The 17,294-nt window shown below is 46.3% G+C and overlaps 3 protein-coding genes across 3 annotated transcripts in view; 1 reads left to right on the forward strand and 2 right to left on the reverse strand.

Annotated features, from left to right (window-relative positions):
• The first annotated feature begins 318 nt into the window (after positions 1-318).
• LOC135814631 (ras-related protein Rab-6A-like) lies at positions 319-2,049 on the forward strand. Its single transcript, XM_065327782.1, has one exon. The coding sequence runs from the start codon at positions 525-527 to the stop codon at positions 1,149-1,151; it is 627 nt and encodes a 208-aa protein (XP_065183854.1). The 5' UTR covers positions 319-524; the 3' UTR covers positions 1,152-2,049.
• A 1,046-nt stretch (positions 2,050-3,095) lies between these two features.
• On the reverse strand, positions 3,096-14,764 carry LOC135814630 (serine-rich adhesin for platelets-like). Its single transcript, XM_065327781.1, has 7 exons — positions 14,599-14,764; positions 12,552-12,645; positions 11,153-11,272; positions 10,516-10,567; positions 6,145-8,565; positions 5,287-5,410; positions 3,096-4,599 (listed from the first exon to the last, which is right to left on the reverse strand). The coding sequence occupies exons 1-7, from the start codon at positions 14,676-14,678 to the stop codon at positions 3,408-3,410; spliced, it is 4,083 nt and encodes a 1,360-aa protein (XP_065183853.1). The 5' UTR covers positions 14,679-14,764; the 3' UTR covers positions 3,096-3,407.
• An 897-nt stretch (positions 14,765-15,661) lies between these two features.
• The window catches only part of LOC135814632 (spartin-like), a 19,622-nt gene continuing 17,989 nt past the window's right edge, over positions 15,662-17,294 (reverse strand). The window contains exon 18 of the mRNA XM_065327783.1: positions 15,662-16,629. The gene's annotated coding sequence lies outside the window, so the exon portion shown is untranslated. The remainder of the gene's footprint in view (positions 16,630-17,294) is intronic.

The raw sequence follows: 17,294 nt of genomic DNA on the forward strand, positions 1-17,294 counted from the left end.
GGTAATTTTTTGCATTTTCTTTAGAATTTTTTTTGATTTATAGGGGTTTTTCAAAACACTTTCCATTTCCATTTTAGACCAAGAAAAAACGCATAATCCGGAAAAGCCTACAGATCAGCCGGCCAGATATGCACCGGTAGTACGCGCGCGGTAGCTAGACGATACGCGCGCGGTAGCTATGAGTATGACTCGAGTATGACTATGATATGAGCGCGCTAGCGCTACGTTGACGCAGCGCAGTCTGCGCCGGCATGCACATGATCTGACCAACTCAAAAAATTAGAAAATAAAAAAATCTTGAAGAACAAAAAGCTGAGAAAATATGCGAGCTTGATGTGGAAAAAGGAGTGTGGAGCGAAGTGAGCTTTCGAGTTGTTGAAGTTCCAATTCAGGATAAACCTTTGTACCTTTCAGCCAGCAAGTATCTTGTTGTCAAGTCACTTGTAAACTGCTTTATTGTTTATCACTTCTCCTGGAATAGAATAAAGTAAAACAGTTGCTCTGTTTGGTATTTTACTGACGTGATGGCTCAGGGTGACTTCGGAAATCCTCTTAGAAAGTTCAAGCTCGTCTTCCTTGGCGAGCAGAGCGTAGGAAAAACTTCTCTCATCACAAGATTTATGTATGACAATTTCGACAACACCTACCAGGCAACCATCGGAATAGATTTTCTATCCAAAACTATGTATTTGGAGGATAGAACAGTGCGCCTTCAACTGTGGGATACAGCTGGTCAAGAGAGATTTCGTAGTTTAATTCCAAGTTATATTCGTGACTCTACGGTTGCTGTTGTTGTGTACGATATCACGAATGCGAATTCATTCCAGCAGACCAACAAGTGGATCGATGACGTGAGGACGGAGAGAGGACAAGATGTTATCATTATGCTTGTTGGCAACAAAACCGACCTTGCCGACAAACGCCAAGTGTCAGCGGAAGAGGGAGAGAGAAAGTCCAAAGAGCTTAATGTGATGTTCATTGAGACAAGCGCCAAGGCTGGTTACAATGTAAAGCAGTTATTCAGACGAGTAGCTGCAGCACTACCAGGTATGGAGAACAATCAGGCCGAGAAGAAGGACGAGAATCTCAGGACAGTTGAGATTGTGCCTGATCAAACTCCCCAAGCAGATGCCTCAGGTTGTGGATGCTGACCAATCTGAAAATTCAGTCCAGTCTCCAATCTGGTGCTTCCAAGCTGCAGGTGCTACTACCTACGTTTTAATGGTGAGCCACGGTAGGTATGGGTTAGATATTTCTTCCTTTCGTCTCGTTAGTCCATTCTTTCTTTATTTTTCTTCTCTGGTCTATTGCACGAATGCTGATCACAGGCGTGATTGTTGCCATGACGACAGCATTCTTTAACCAATTAAAACTTTGCACAGCGTGGCGGAGGTTGGAATGTCTTTCAGATTAAAAAAATCTCATTTTTACGGTGGGTCGAACATGTACTGTGTACAGTGGACATCTCGTAGTCATGTCCTGTATGTTTGCGTTGATACTGCCATACGATATCCTAGTCACAACTGCTGGCCTGCCATTGCATAGCTGCTGGCGATTGTGTCACTCCCGCTGCCATTGCAAGCAGCAAAGAGTAGCATGATGTGACAGCACAGACAGTAGTGCTTCTGTGTATAGATGTTTGTGTATATGTGTGTGTGTGTGTGTCCTAATCCGCTTCACAGTCATACGCCATGATTGGAAACCTGTATCCCCTCCTGCCTTGCCCGTTATACTCACTGCCTACATGATCGCCACCACCAGGCTTTGCTATACCCACCACTTGTATGCATGTGTACTGACTACGCAATGTTACAAGCGTGTTATATTTGCCCTTGCTGCCGCCATCATGTCACCGGCACATTTTCTACTAATTTCTCATTGCTGTTCTTGGTTGCTACCATTCATCATCAGCTTTTATGCGTATGCTGCTTTGCAGTGTCTTGTCCTGGACTTGTATGGTTCTGTTAGATTTTTCATAGGGATTGAATTATTGACCATTATTATCTACCCTGCCAATTTTGCTGTATGAAGTGCATTTTTTAAGAAATCTGTGCCTATTTGTCGTCTGGTGGTGTGTGCATGTTTTCATGTTTTCTGCATTTTTATGGGCGAGCACGCATGCCCACCTGTGTGCAATGGGCAGTTGTAATTTCATGTTGCCGCCCAGTGTTATGCTCAACTTCTCCTAGTTGTTTGGTGCCTTCCCGGTAAATGGGGCAGTATCCTCGCCTTCAGCCTGTTCCAAGTAGCCTCTGCATGACAGTAAGCGAGTTGATGAATTTAGTTTGTGAAACATCGTACCGGTGTCCTATCATTACACACAGCAGATCAAAGTACATGTACAGTGCTGGCCAAAGAAATCGAACCTCGTGAATAAAGTAGCGCCGCGTTAGAATGCACAGACCAGTGTGTGCAGTGCAAGGGGTGCGTAGCGCCTGGCGCTATTTTATCTGTCCCTGCGGGAATTTGCGGAAAAGACTTGCGGCAGAAAGTAACAAAAAGTGCGGAATGATGCAGAACTTGCCAGGAATTTGCGGAATTATTTGCAGAAAATTGCGGATTTGGACCAAATCACGAAATTTGTTGCATCGTATATCTACTCGGGAGTCGTAGTGTGCAAATAACCTACAGGATCATGGAAAGAACTGTGTGAAAAGTGCCAAAAATGTGAGATACGGTGCAGAAAACAACAAAAAACGCAGGAAATCGCGGGTTTGGGCCAAAATCGCGAAATTTGTTGCATCCGTGGAATCGCGATTTCCTGGAGGGACAGTTATATTCAAGAGGTTGGATTTCTTTGGCCGGCACTGTCATGTTCTCAAGTGGTAAGCAGCAGCTTTCGGCCTGCTTATCAATAAAGTAATTCCACCTCCACCAAACGCGCTCTCTGGCCGACCTCACACACCAGCAACATGACCCCAAGTAAGTTGTAGATACTGACAAAATAATATTTTTAATTATTGCACTGTACGTACATGAACGGAAAAACCACACAGCAGCACACACTTATCATTAGCCACTGGTGGTGAAGTGCACAATCCCCTCCCCCCCCCCCCCCCCCCACACACACACACAGCAATCCAAAGAATAGGATGTTCAGTTGTAAGTCCTTGCATACATGGTTTTCGTGAATGAATAGATCCTAGCATAGATGTCCAGCTCGACAGAACAAAGTGTTCCCATGGTGGATACAAGACCGGTGACATTATTATAATAATTATTATGACGGGTATTCTGGCACTCTAGTACATAGGCCAGCAACCATACACTATACGAGAGCGCAGCTATGGGGCCTACTACTAGTACAGGGCGTAGAAATAAAATACCGGTGAAGACAGTAAAAAAGTGTACTGCAAACATAATGGGAGAGACACGCTGCTGGAGTACCCGAACAACAATGCCGCCACTCAACTGCCATTCACTCGTAACTGCCGTTTCTTCTCCTTCTTTTTTACCTTCAAATGCTCAATGTCGGTGCGGGAGAGTTTGGGCTTTTTCGGTGGAGGCTGCTCCGGGCCAATGGTCAATTCTTCAGTGTCGAAATGATGTTGCATGTGACGGATGGTATGATCTTCACTGCTACTGGCAGCTTTCTGAAAAAGAGCCGAATTTTTCTGGAATTTCCCAGTGTAGGGATTGAATGCTCCTTGGACACTGTACTCCTCATACTGCTTGACATAGCCGCCGGCACTAGTGCCGTTGCCATGGCTACTGTGGACACCACTACCAGTGCTTACACTACCAGACTGTGCTACATAGCTGTCAACAGTGCCACAGCTGCTGGCAGTTGGTGTTGATACTGCAGCAGCATCGCTGCTGCTGCTACTGGGTAACTTATCGGGTGAAGCCACAGGGCCGGTTGGCATCTCCGCTGTCGCTGCTGCAGCAATGGTTGGCGATGAGGCACTGGGAGCTGGAGAAGACGCTGGTGACGAGCCACTGCAAGACCCACTAGCAGCGGGAGCGGAAAGTGAGGTATCTTCAGCTGTCAGAACTGGCCGCTCAGCTACAACTTGCCACCACGGCTTGTCGGTGGCTGTTAGCTCTGCTGGCTTATCCACAGAGCAGCTGTTGTTGGTATCCTTGGGTTGCTCTTCAGCTTTGGCCTTGTCGATACGACTCAGCAAAGCTTCAAGCTGATGAACCTCCTCAGGTAAAGAAGCCAACAGTTGACGTTCTGTTCTTCCAGGCTGTTCAGCAGCTTCTTCGTCCACAGTACTCCCAGCAGTAGTCTCACTAGGCTTCTTAGCAGTGTTCACAGCAATGTTTATAGCTGTATAACTAGCCGCTGTTGGTTTTGAGTTCGGTACTGGGATCGGTACAAAAGGAGCAGGCAAGGATGATGATATGGCATGAAGTGCAGCCTGCTGACGCACATGAGTGGCATACCATTCGGTGTAGTCTGCTTTCTGCGCCGATGTCAACTGTTCCCAGTAGATATCCCAGTCACTGCCCTGGCCGGCAGCATCATGCTCTGGACCAACAACAGCATCTTCAGCTTCGGTGACTGGTTTATCTTCTAAATCCTCCTCCTTTGCTGGTGTGTTGCACGTTGGTGACTCAGAACCTGGAGATGGAGAGGCACCATCGTCCGTTTTGCTGCACATTGCAATAAACAAGCCAAACAACACACGCAGGCACACATACAAGCACAAGCACACATGCACACACGTGCAAAATACAGATCAATCAAGAGAACTACGATTATGAAGACTTGCAGACTCCACTGAATCAAGCTTGAGCAATCCACAAGAAGCCCTAGTGTTTTCCTGCTTGAAATCTCTACCTCACAATTCAATTTTGACGCTCCCTCCATCCTCAGCAGATAACAGATACGATCATTTTCCTGACGTTTTTTAGTGGTTAGTTGTCAATCTGCAAAGTTCGCCACAAGAAAATGTTCTGGAATCTGAATCAATCATGGTGGCCGGTGTGTTGGAATGACGGCACAGCAAATCCTTTTCATAAATAAACCATACAGCAGCAGTGACAGCGGCAGCAACAACTGGCAACAAGCCCCGGTGGAAGAGTGGCAGAGGCATACCATGCTCATAACAAATGTTAAACTACTTTGACATCACCACTATCTCAAGGAAAACCTTCATCATCAGTATCTGCATGTAGTACCATCGCGACCAAAGGACAGAGAGAGAGAGAGAGAAAGAGAGAGAGGGAGGGGGGGGGGGAGAGAGAGGGAGAAGAGAGAGAGAGAGAGAGAGAGAGAGAGAGAGAGAGAGAGAGAGAGAGAGAGAGAGAGAGAGAGAGAGCTGATCAGATATCGCTTACCCGGGATCAAGATCTACTGGTTCATCATTCACACCAAATATAGCCTCCAGCGATGTAGCAACCCAGTTCAAGTTGAAGCCATAGCCACAGCTGCGACACTGGAACGATGGCACCTCCTGACCATCTGATACAAACAATAGGCCACAAACCCCCACCAGTGCAACGTCAGTACACACAAGCATGCACATAATCGTGGACATATCAGGTACAGCACATCAGCAACACAGTGGTGCAATGAAGTCTGCGGATAGGATTCCTAAAACAATTCCTAAAAAATGTTTGGTAACCTTAAACCTCAGTCACTCCCTTGTTACCATTATACAAGACACTTGAACACAATAAGTTAGTAAGTTAGACAAAGACCAAAACCAACATACAATGTACTTATACAGTTCAACTTACAAGCAATCCACATTCAGCAACTTGAGACGTCACAAGGTTTAAAAAATTATGTAGTACCGGTACCTACTGGATGACGGGCAAAATTCGCCCCTACTACGAAAGTAAGTACCTCCCCCTCCCACACACACACACTCGAGCAAAGTAGTGAAAAGTCGCCATCACCATGAATGAAGCCATGTCGTGCCCGAGTGCATAGTCTAGTGTTTGTAGCGCAGGAGCCGTGGGGTGCTGGGCACTGTTTTATTCAACATGGAGCCGTGGGGTGCTGGGCACTGTTTTATTCAACAGAGGTCTGGGGATTGCACTGTCCATCACTGCAGTAGCGGCCCGTGTCATCAATACAGACTGACTGACTACTAAGTATGATAGTACACTGTACTGCTCATGGATAAGCACTGTCAGAGAAGGGTAGGCATAGGATAACACACGGGAAAATCGGATTCACTCAGAACTAACCTTCTGGTGGAGGTAGCTTCTCAGCACAGCCGCAGAGCAGGAGGTTGCGTAACAGAGGTGGAAGATCAGCGTCTGGCTGAGACTCCGGGCATAGAATAATGTACACAACATCGGATGAGAAGCAGTACGGGCACGCACCAGTCATGGACACAGGATACACTGGAGCTGTGGCAGATTGATCATCGTCCTTCCCTGTCCCATCGCTGCCACCATCAACAGTTGCGGCATTTGTGACCACTACCGAGTCTGCACTATTTTCCTTACCCGCTGCATCACTGCCAGGGTTGTCTACCTCATCTGTTGCTTCATCTAACACTTGCCACTCTGCAATATTCGATGGTGACAGCATACTCAGGTCATCATTACCAACACCGTCGGGTGACAGCACATCGGCTGTCATAGATGCATCGTGATCATCACCACCAGCGGCAGCAGCAGTGCCATGACCGGTGCTAGTATCTTCCTCTTTTCCTTCCTCATTGTCATCATCATCATCATCATCGTCGTCATCATCGTCTGACGAATACACTACCAGATTGGAAAGCCTAACTGAAGCAGGATTGGCAAGAGTGCCAGGAACACAGCTAGTTGACGAAGTGTCCTCACTGCCCCCTGTACTGGCTGCAGCTTGCCTTGTTGTCCTACTCTCCTGTGGGACAAGCGATGCTAGTGGCTGATTGGCAGAAGAAGCCATAACGGCACCATACGGATAACGGAATGCAGGACTACTGTCGACGGCTAAGGATGAGTATGGTTTAGTGACGGCGTTGGAGTGGAGGTACTGTGGTTGGGTGATGGAAGGAGATGCTGAGATGTTTGACACACTTGTGGCAAGATTAGAACTTGCAGACTTTTCAGTAGTTGTAGTAGTAGTACTAGCTATCATAGTAGATGTGGCGGATGATAATTCATACCCATCACGCTTATTATCTAAAGCAGCTGTCACAAGTGAAGTTGAGCCTGAAGTACGAACTTCGCTATGTACATGGCTTGCAATTTGTGAAACATTATCCTTGCCTTCCTTTGGATCAGGTACACATTGAGATGCATGTGCCTCACCCTCACCCGGAACTCCCTGAACAGCACACTCAGCAATAGAAGACATATCTGAAGCGGTGTCAGACACAGGCTGATCTGTGGCATCGCAGTCTGCACTCGTGCTAGTAGTAGAGTGTCTCTCCGATTCCACATTGGTTGCTGCTATTGCATCTACGATTGATGGCGCTTGCTTCTTTCCCTCTTCTTGAGACGGTGAGTCAAATGCCATGTGGCTCATCAAGATGCTACTGACAGTGTTTCGCACCTGTGATACTTTGTTTGTTTGTTGTTTATCACTGACATTGGCGTGGCTTGCACTGCTTCTTGACTTTCGGCGAAGAGCAGCAACCCTTTGCTTGGCAGCTTGCTCATCGTAGGTCTGTGAGAAGCTAGCATTGCTGGCACGCAACACCTCCTGAACATTGACAGCACTCCATGATTCGGAAGACATAGCGCAGTTCTCTTGACCAACACCGCCAGCTTCGGTGGTTCCTGCAGCAGCATTGACGGGCATTGGCGCGCTGTCGCCAGACCTGGATGACTTAGAATTCAACACACGATTTTGATAGAACTGCCAAACTGTGCTAGATACTCCATCCGGGCAGGTCTCAGGCTCCTCGGTGATCTCGCCACATTCGGAAGAGTCATGATCAGTGTTGAATGATGCCACTGGTGTTGGAGCTGCAGATTTGATACCGACGTTAGAGACAGTGTCAGGCTCATGTACCTTACTATCAATACTGGAATCAGTGCTACTTGGCAGAGTTGGAGCAGCAACACCATCTTTGATACTGGAGCAGGTACCAGCTATGGCTGTGTTGACAGAGGAGGCAGTCTGAAAAGTTCTATTTGTCGGCATTTCCCGACTACTGTCGCTTGCAGATGCTGAGAACTGAGCTGCAGGACTATCAGCAGCATTATGACTATCCGCAGTACTGGACAGGTCTGGTCGTTCAGACTGTTGACGAAATGCAACATTGTTCTCCGCCGAACCAAAAGACTTCCATTTCTGCTGCTGTGGCTGATCGGCATTGATACTGGGTCTGACAGCAGCAGCAACAGCATATCTGGTTGGTGAGCTGTCCTTTCTCTCTTCGCGAAGGGACACGTTCTTGACTGTGGCATTTGACCACCGTGAACGTTTTTCACCGGATGTTGTTTTACGTGAAAGCAGCAACGACTTGTTCTTCTGTTCACCGTGCTGATGGCCGATATTAATCTCACATTCCTTGCGCACAGACCGCAATGTGGATGCGATGGTGTCTTGCAATGAAGATGGTGCAATCGTGCTAGCAGAGGGCATTGTCGGCTGATTGCTATTGCTGAATACAACCGGAGCGGCGCTGGGAAAGGTGGGCTGCAGCTGTTTCAAACACTCATGACCTGGATATGTGAACACCATGGCCATACGCATGCACAAGCACACCCCGCATGCACACCCCGCATGCACACCCACGCACACCCACACACAAGCATGCACATCCACACCCAAGCACGCATACCCACACACAATATCATAAGTGGTTGGGTCCTCACCAAGGAAACACATCTGTTGCTATTCCGTGTTGCTACTTAGAGTTTCTTGAATCAATCACACATCAGATGATGTAACAAACTGAAGCAGGGACATACGGACCACTGCAACATATACCAGCTACACAGCAAGACACACAAAAGGAAGTGTGAAGTGTGACCAGTCGGGGAGATGTCCTATCTAGGACATCGCACTCTGAATGAGTCTGATTGGTTACCTGTCCCAGAGTTGTCATGGAAGCGTCGGTCGCGCACACGCGATGAAAAGAAGTGCTGCGTGAGCATTTCTGAATGTATGTGGAGGATGCACGATCGTAATGGCGATGGATTTCTTTCCGAATTGGTCAAGTTTGAGGGAATAGGCGGAGAATATCAGACATCGGCGGGGATTGAGGTAGTGTATATTCGATTCTCCATCGAATACCCGACCGAATGGCCGTTTTCGTTTGGGGATTTCATGTGGGGTTTCTCGTAGCCACGCGGCGCTTCTTTGGAAACGATTGGTTCTAATTTTGAATATTTTGGCTTTGGAATGTTTCTTCACCATGTTCACGCCCCGTGCGTTCATTTCGCCCCAAACCTGGCCATGCAGAGGAGGAAGACGAGCCAGCAGGCGCTAGGCCCGTAAATTACTGCCTGGAAGATATTATTTGGCCAAAGCTTGCTGTTGGCGTTTTTGATTTCTTGGATACGACAGCTCTTGGCTAAAACTGGACCTTGGACGGTCTTTCTTGGATATCAACCCAGGACGTGGTTGTCATGGACGTATCGCCATCGCTTTCAGCCAGATCCTTCTGCTGCCTGAAGCCAATGGCGAAAGTAAAAACTTTATCGCAGCAGCAGCTACTGCTCTGCTGAAAGTGCGAACACAAATTGCTTCGCCAATCCTCTTGTGCACTTGCAATTTTCAATTTGACCAAAACGATTCGCTTGCCAGTTCCTTTGTCCAGGCGTACTCCACAACGAGGAAAATAAAATTCGTGAAGGTAAGAGGCAAGATACGAATCTCGACTCGCTTGAGGCAAGCCGCCAGGAGAACGACAACTAATAATTACTTTTGAGACGAAAGGCCTTCGTTGCGTTTGTTTTGAGTGCGACATGTTCATCTTCCTCGGACGCGACACAAAGTTTTGAGTCACGTGTCACGATTACTATGGGAACAGCATAGTATGTATGCTGGGGCATGCTGGGTTCCGTGATGTCCTATCTAGGACATCACCAGGACTGGTGACAATAAGATACGATGACAAGTCCATTTCATAAGATGCTTCACTTGGCGTGACGAGTACCGTAGCTCCTAGTTGAGTCTGGTGTTAGTTCCAGTGACAATGGTGCAGCATGTCCTGGTCATACACTACTAAGCAGTAGGTACTGGTGGTGAAGTTGGCAAGTCAGTACTTATTGTTACGCATGTTCGTATACAGTGCTGCTCAATGAAATCCAACCGTGTGCGTCAAGTACAGGATCATGACCCAGCATCCACGCACATACAGCCACATGGCACTCTCCAAACGAAGAGCACAGACCCCGGTCTACTGTATCATCTCGCGCAAATGAGTCAAGGATGACCTGATTCGTTGTACTGAAAGTTTTTCACGAGACGCAGACGAGACTCAACCTCCCCGAAAAAAATTCACGATTCGTGTTATACTCAATTACACTGAGCTCTCAGCATCCGTAGGAACGTCATCACCCGCACAGGATCGTTACCCACCCCAAGATTAGGCCGCAAAACCCAACTTTCTCACTTGTCAACGAGTGACTGTACCTCCGTATAAACGTGGTGCGAAAATGACTTACCAAGCTCCATTAGCTGGCGCATGTCCACGGGCTCTCTTTCTTCACACTGGATCTGTGCAGAGGGACGAACATGGGAAAAGGATGGCAAACAAACAACACAAGAATCAACTTCAAGCTAGCACAGTGTTTCTCAGGACAGGCCGCTCAATGTTTTGCTTGTGGGCTCGTTTCACAGGATACTATACTATACCCATGCTATGAAAGGCGCACAAACAATATCGGGGCTATGTTTCTTGTTGCTCCAGAGAAGTCGAAATCAAATCAACCAACATTTTGAGGTTCCTAGCGCTCGAGTCAGAAATTAGTACATTGCGCAAAGCTTGGATACAACAACATTGGTAATAAACGACAGATCATCGATAAAGACGGAAACATGTTGACTGCAGCACCATGTTTACAGTACGCCGGGATCGGTTGAAGTGACTTATCGGAAATAATGCCTGCCTGTGTCGTTTTACACGAGCTTGACTGCACTCTTTGATACTGTACAAAAAGTGAAAATTGAATCACGGTGTCTTGGTGAAACTTTGAATGAGCCTATAAAGTCGTATTCTAGTTGCAAGTCTATCCCTTATTTCTGGGGTAATTTTGCGAATAAAAGGTCCACTAACAACCGATAAAATATGGTAAAACGCACCATGTCTCGGGTCAAAGCGAATGCAGCCGGCAAGGTGGTGTAGCGCCAGTCCAGATTGAAGCAGCCACGCAATGTAGACATAGTCGTACACTGATCACAACAGATCATACTAGGTAATTCCTGTGCAAACATCGAAGCACAATCAGAAGGGAACGAAAAAGATGGAGACGAAAGCAGAAGGGCCATGGTATTCAATAATGAGAAGAAAGAAAAGAATCCACACTCCGAACGGTACGCAGCTGCAGTGTCCACCCGACATCACTCATTACAGCAAAAGTTTAAAAACCATGCTTTGAAAAACGTCTTTGCCATCTTGCACAATACACCATAGTAGCTTACTACAGTTGAACATCGATTATCCGCACATCGACTATCCGACCATTCGATTATCCGTAACAGTTGTTTTGGGCGCACGTGCCGTAGAGTACGCACTGTGCATGTAGTGAGCCATTCAAAAAATACGAAAAATTTGAAAAGTAAAAAGGTCGTGCGGCTAGTAATAACCACTGAAAGTGTGTGAGTGACAGTTTTTTCTTATCCGGAACATTTGCCTTATCTGAACACCGCCTGACAGTTGTCTGCCCAGAGGTGGTCGGATAATCGATGTTCAACTGTATCGTGATGTATACTGCACATGGAGTGGTTGTCCATCAACCCATGCCAAGAGGACAATGGCTTCATCGCCAACCAGGAACATCTCACATCCCCTTAAACGGCGAGCATTGACAAGCAATTTTATGGCTTTTGTGTAGGAGATAATTGATTCGCATGGAAATACCAGTACCGTAAAAGCCCGTGTATATGCCCCGGGCGTATAGAATAGCAGCCTCGATTTCCTGGGCGTATACAAGGGCACGGGCGTTATTTTAGAACCGGGCGTATACTTGGAATAGGGATAGCAGTAAGTATTGGGTATCAGTACCTGTACATGTACTGGTGTTTCCGGCATACCTGGGCGTATACATGGGCATGGGCGCTATTTTGAAACAAAAGTGTTGACTTCCCCTGACTGGGCATGTACACGGAGGGTGGGCGTAATTTCGAGTGGGCGTATACAGGGGCTTTTACGGTATACGAACAGACACAATGCCCAAAACGTGAGAACGTCGGAGTTCTTCAGCGCTTGGATGAGTTTGTATATCCTAGTTCAATAGTAAGCTAGAAGTCAACTTCATCATGGTGTGAGAACTGTGGCAATACGACCGGTGAGAAGGCATAGTTTGCCTGTGCCTATGGAGAAGAAAAATAAAGCTAAAGAAACAAACAGCAAGTCCATACAGAGCTCTTGTGCAGGTCATGCGATTACATTTTTTTGGAACATGCCATAATTGCCAGCAGATGCCACTGCAAAGTGATAGCGTACAAGTACATTTGTACATAATGTACAGAGTATGCGTACCGTTGTACCAACGAGCTGCTCCAAGCCAATCACAGCACGGTTAGTCTTCAGAAGTATGCGGAATACAGGCGCCAGTATACCTGATGAGAAATGCCTACGGCAATATCATGTAAGACAGTGAAACACAGAGTGAACACAAACCCAGAAAGAAGACGCAATGATTATTATCGAAGAACATTCTCGAATACCTGGGTGATGCACGAATTTTGATTGTGCTCACTTCCGTTCATCGTTTTTTTCTTTATAATTTTCCACTCATTTTTGCTTTAATTAATATTCGCTTTGTTTTCCTAGCTTACTATTGCCGTGGCTGGCTCAACGCCCTTGTCTCAGGGGATTCTGTCCCTGCATTAGCTATGCTTGTCACATGCTATGAGATTGTGTCTAATAATATTAAAGAGCTGACACATTACCACCACTAGGAAACACTTCAAGATTTTCATTCTTCCCCCAACATGGTAAGAATTGGGAGATCTTGCTATGTTTGAGGGCACTGGACCGGGTACAGAATGATGATGAAGTGCGCACAAAATGTGTATAAACCTGTAGGACGAAGCGGGCGTTGCACTGTTTTCCGTCCACACAGCACCAAAGGTGCAGTAGTACTATACGCTATACTATTAGAACCTATTTTATAGTGCAGGAAATGTGCGAGGATGACATCACAGTGATATTGTGTACGTATTCTACAGGCCTGGGGAACTTGAACATGCCGGTAATATCTCTAACATGCAGCCATGCAACAAAATCACAGTTCGCGTGAGACTCAGTTAGGCCGCGGTCACACCGCACACTTTTCAGCCATTCAGCTGAAGATGCATGGAAATGTTCCGCCTTTTCCATGGTAACGGCTGAATTCCGCAGCTATTCTGTTGAGCGTCTTTCAGCCAAAAAAAGTTAGGCTGAATTCTGCCTGCCACATTCAGCCTTGATCATGCTTTTCATTGAGTTTCCATCGATAGCCCAATTTTCAGTTGGATTGGCTTTCTCCCATGGTGCTTTCACGTCCTTTTCAATGCGAGTGTCCTCTCCACCATATCTACTGACGCATGGACTCTGCAGCCGGAGGCGAGACCTGTTGTGAAGCTGACAGTCATTCTCTCAAGACCCAAAACGTCAAAAATAAAAGTTTGATGATCGTCGTCAGCTCAGGAAAGCCTAGAAAGTCGTTGCAGGAGAGCAATGCTCTTGTCGGTTACAGCTGGATCCTGTTCCTTTCGAAAATAACTCGTGAGGGAGCTGCATTGAGAGAAATCTCAAAACAGGTGATCTATTTCAGAGTAAAAATGATGATCAGAGAGTTTGAAAAATTCTAAAACACTTTTAAAGCATGTTTCAGTCATTCAGCTGGTGCTGAGAATGCAGGGTGACCAGACAGTCAGCTGAATGGAGCTGAAAGCGCAAAGAGCGTTTCAGCTGGCCAACCGAAAGCTACGAGCAGTGTGACCGTGACCTAAGAGACCGAGTGGGAGCTCAGGGGTTCTCCCGCGGGAAATATTTTTTCTGAAAATTGGGACCAAATAGCCTATATTGTATTGCTTCGAAACTCTCAAAATGAAATTATTCGTGTGTCTTTGGCCGTACCTGCCGCACCGCACCGGTACCCTGCTTTGACACTCAGAGGAGGTTTTAAAAACACTTGATAAGTACAGACCACCCAAATGTAATACAAGTGCACATGCGATGGTTGCAATTCTCATAGAAAAAGGAGAAAGAATTTTAGACTACAGATCACATCAGATTCCTACGTGATCACTATGCCAAATCACGACAATGATTTAGAAAGCACCAAGCGATTAAAACACTGTGCTATTTAAAAAGGAAGAAAAAAGTACTTCAAGTAACCGATTCACTTCCAAAAGAGAGAGAAATTGATTCCCTTCGAGATGATCATGTGTGTATGTGTGCTGATGAATATGTGAAATTAATCGTCCTTCTACGGTGTAACTGAGAGTTCATCAATCGCTTTTACCAGTAATTTATAGGTGTGGATTAGCAACATGCCAATTGCCAATTTCCATGTTCACAATTGTAACATTTGACATACCTTTGCTGAATCACGTAAGCCACGTCACTCGACTTGCAATTGGGACACGTCCCATCCCGTGACAGAGGGTAAGGTGCCATAATTGAACACAACTACGAGTTCTCCACTACTCAGGGCTCACATTGATAGGGTGCTATAACTATAGCTCGTATTCAACAAAGTACTCAGTACATGTACAGTACTCCGACTTCATCTGTTCATACTTTCTTTGAAAACTCACTTTCTGTACAAAATGAGGCGGTACTTTACGGTATGTGTGTAAATATGTACGACATTTACCTGGCCACTCATTACCATGATTACGTCATACATGAGATCAGATTTTTATGACTCTCTGACCTGAGTACATCATGACATGAGTGTCAAGAAGAGACTTCACTGATTCCTGGCTCTCACAGTCTCAGACTCTGGCCAAGATGAAGACCACCGAGACTGGAGTCTTCAACCCCCCCCCCCCCCTTCATTACTGTAATAGCCTCCTGGATCAGTGGATCATGTGTGATTCAGGCGCGTGCACCGCCGTTGGAGGTGGTCGGACAGGAGGGGTCGGGGAGGTCTTCCCGTGAAAAATTTGAAATTAGGGTGCAAAATCCTGCGCATGATTCTGGGCACTTATGCCATTGTGTTAAAAAAAGGGGGTCCGGCCAAAGCCATACCACTACCAGCCGAACTAGCTGCTACGCCCCTGGGATTACACAATGCACAGGATAATAACTTAAAAAATAAGTCCAAGCAGTGTCTCAGTGTAGGGTCAATCTTGTTTACATGTATGTCCAACGACTAGTCACTACGTGGACGCGGCAGTGGAAAAAAGTTAGCTCACTGCGACCATATGATTAGCAACATGGAGTTGCCTGCATAAGGGTGACCCTGCCAACACACTGAGCACATTGATGTACTGCCGGCATGTGACAGTGACTGTGTGTACAGTTTGCGGACTGTTCCTGTTGCCAAGAGAGCCACGGCTACTCAGTTCACGGCTACATAATCACAGGGTCCTGGGCATGGGCTCCATCATCGGTGGACCTTGAATCCCGCGTCACAATGCCAAGGCCAGTGAGGCTCAGTAAGACAAAAGACAGCCTTTGTGAGAAACACTGAAGTACATGTACAAGAAGCTACACAAGATTAATTAGTCCCAAAACATTAAAAAAAATCACCATGCATAGTCGAGCGGTGCAACTATGGGAGAGAGGAGGGAAGAGTAAAGAACGGGAGACTAATAGAACTAGAATACGAACAGACTGAATGCATAGAAAGCAGGACAGTGAACGTGACTGTAAGTGGCAGTATCGCTACTGACACTGGGGAGCTAGGAAAGGAAGAAAAATTTAGCTTGTGATAGCAGCCCTTTGTGGCAGTCAATATACAGCAGAAACTCAACATGATCCAGACCAATTACTACTGTGGAAAATCTACTTTAATAGTAGCCACTATTGCAGATGCCTACAAGGTATTGAGCAATTCAAGGTCTTGATAATAATAAAGGCATGATGTCGCACGACAGTACTCAAATATAAATGACTGTATGAGAGTTATTATAGCCGTGACACGGTGACAGCATCCCAAATAATATAAAGCAGCAGGTAGGGCTGCACCTCGACTAACAACTGAACTAGTCTACACAAAGTACATGTATAGGCCATGGAGCAACACCTGGCAAGCAGGAAACAAAGTACCGTACAGATCTACAACTGAGCAAACATTGCATGGTCATAATGATTGTACAAGTACTATAACATCAACACTGTGATGCACCCTTTGCGGAATTTGAGGGTGATAATCCAGGCTCCACTACTTCAAAACCAGTACAAACCAGGCTCCACTACTTCAAAACCAGTACAAACCACATATAAATCAGGTCATGTGGTTGGCTACAATGGCTTGGTAGATTATCCAACAGCAAAGCACCAGAACGCACGAGACCAAAGCGCATTATACCGGAACGAGAGTGCAGTCCATTTACCGGTAGGTGGATAGCTTCCATAATGTGCAGGTCTCACATGCAATGGTGCTCCAGCGCATGCAATCCTACATAGGACACCAGAGAAAAGAGTCACAAAGCCGGTTCAGTTGCTGCCGAGAACATGAGAGAAAAGATTGACCACCTCGGTGCAGTTCTTCCGAGAACCAACATGCATACAACTCGCCCAGCAACCACAGCTCATAATAATAATAGTGACTCATGAAAGCATGCAACTGAGGGTTAAAGTGCATGTACTCTCTAGCAGAATAACACTTTTTTTTTCAGGCAGACAAAATTCACAGTGGGTGCGTTTGATTACGCCCACGAATCGAATCATGAATGGAATCTCGTGCATGTCGTTCGATTTTCATGCCATGAGCCCTGGAAGCGGTATGTAATCGATTCATCCTATTCGCATGTGGTGATGAGAATAGCCAGGGGTAAATCATGAATAGACGAAATCGATTCGTGGGCAAAATCGAACCCACTGCCCGTGTACCAGTTTCAGCAAATCCCGTCAAATATTAATTTTGAGTTTATTATAGTACAATGTCACTATCTTCCTGGGGAGCAAGCTGAATGGCAAAATACAGCTTTGGCAAGTGAAATCCTGACCGATTGATATACACTCGCAGCCCCGAAGGCCTCGGTGTCCTGAGAGCGGGCTCTGTTTCGAGCACACGCACATCATAAAAAAATGCGTTGGCGGCCTTGAAATTGTCCATTGGTT

The sequence above is a fragment of the Sycon ciliatum genome, chromosome 4 (genome assembly GCF_964019385.1).
Source record: "Sycon ciliatum chromosome 4, ocSycCili1.1, whole genome shotgun sequence".
NCBI lineage: Eukaryota > Metazoa > Porifera > Calcarea > Leucosolenida > Sycettidae > Sycon > Sycon ciliatum.

Coding starts and splice junctions, on each gene's coding strand:
- LOC135814631 (XM_065327782.1), top strand. CDS start 525: ATGGCTCAGGGTGACTTCGGAAATCCTCTTAGAAAGTTCAAGCTCGTC.
- LOC135814630 (XM_065327781.1), bottom strand. CDS start 14,678: ATGGCACCTTACCCTCTGTCACGGGATGGGACGTGTCCCAATTGCAAG. Junction 10,568..11,152: donor TCGCTTTGACCCGAGACATG/GTGCGTTTTACC, acceptor CCCTCTGCACAG/ATCCAGTGTGAAGAAAGAGA. Junction 8,566..10,515: donor GCGCCAGCTAATGGAGCTTG/GTAAGTCATTTT, acceptor TCACATATCCAG/GTCATGAGTGTTTGAAACAG.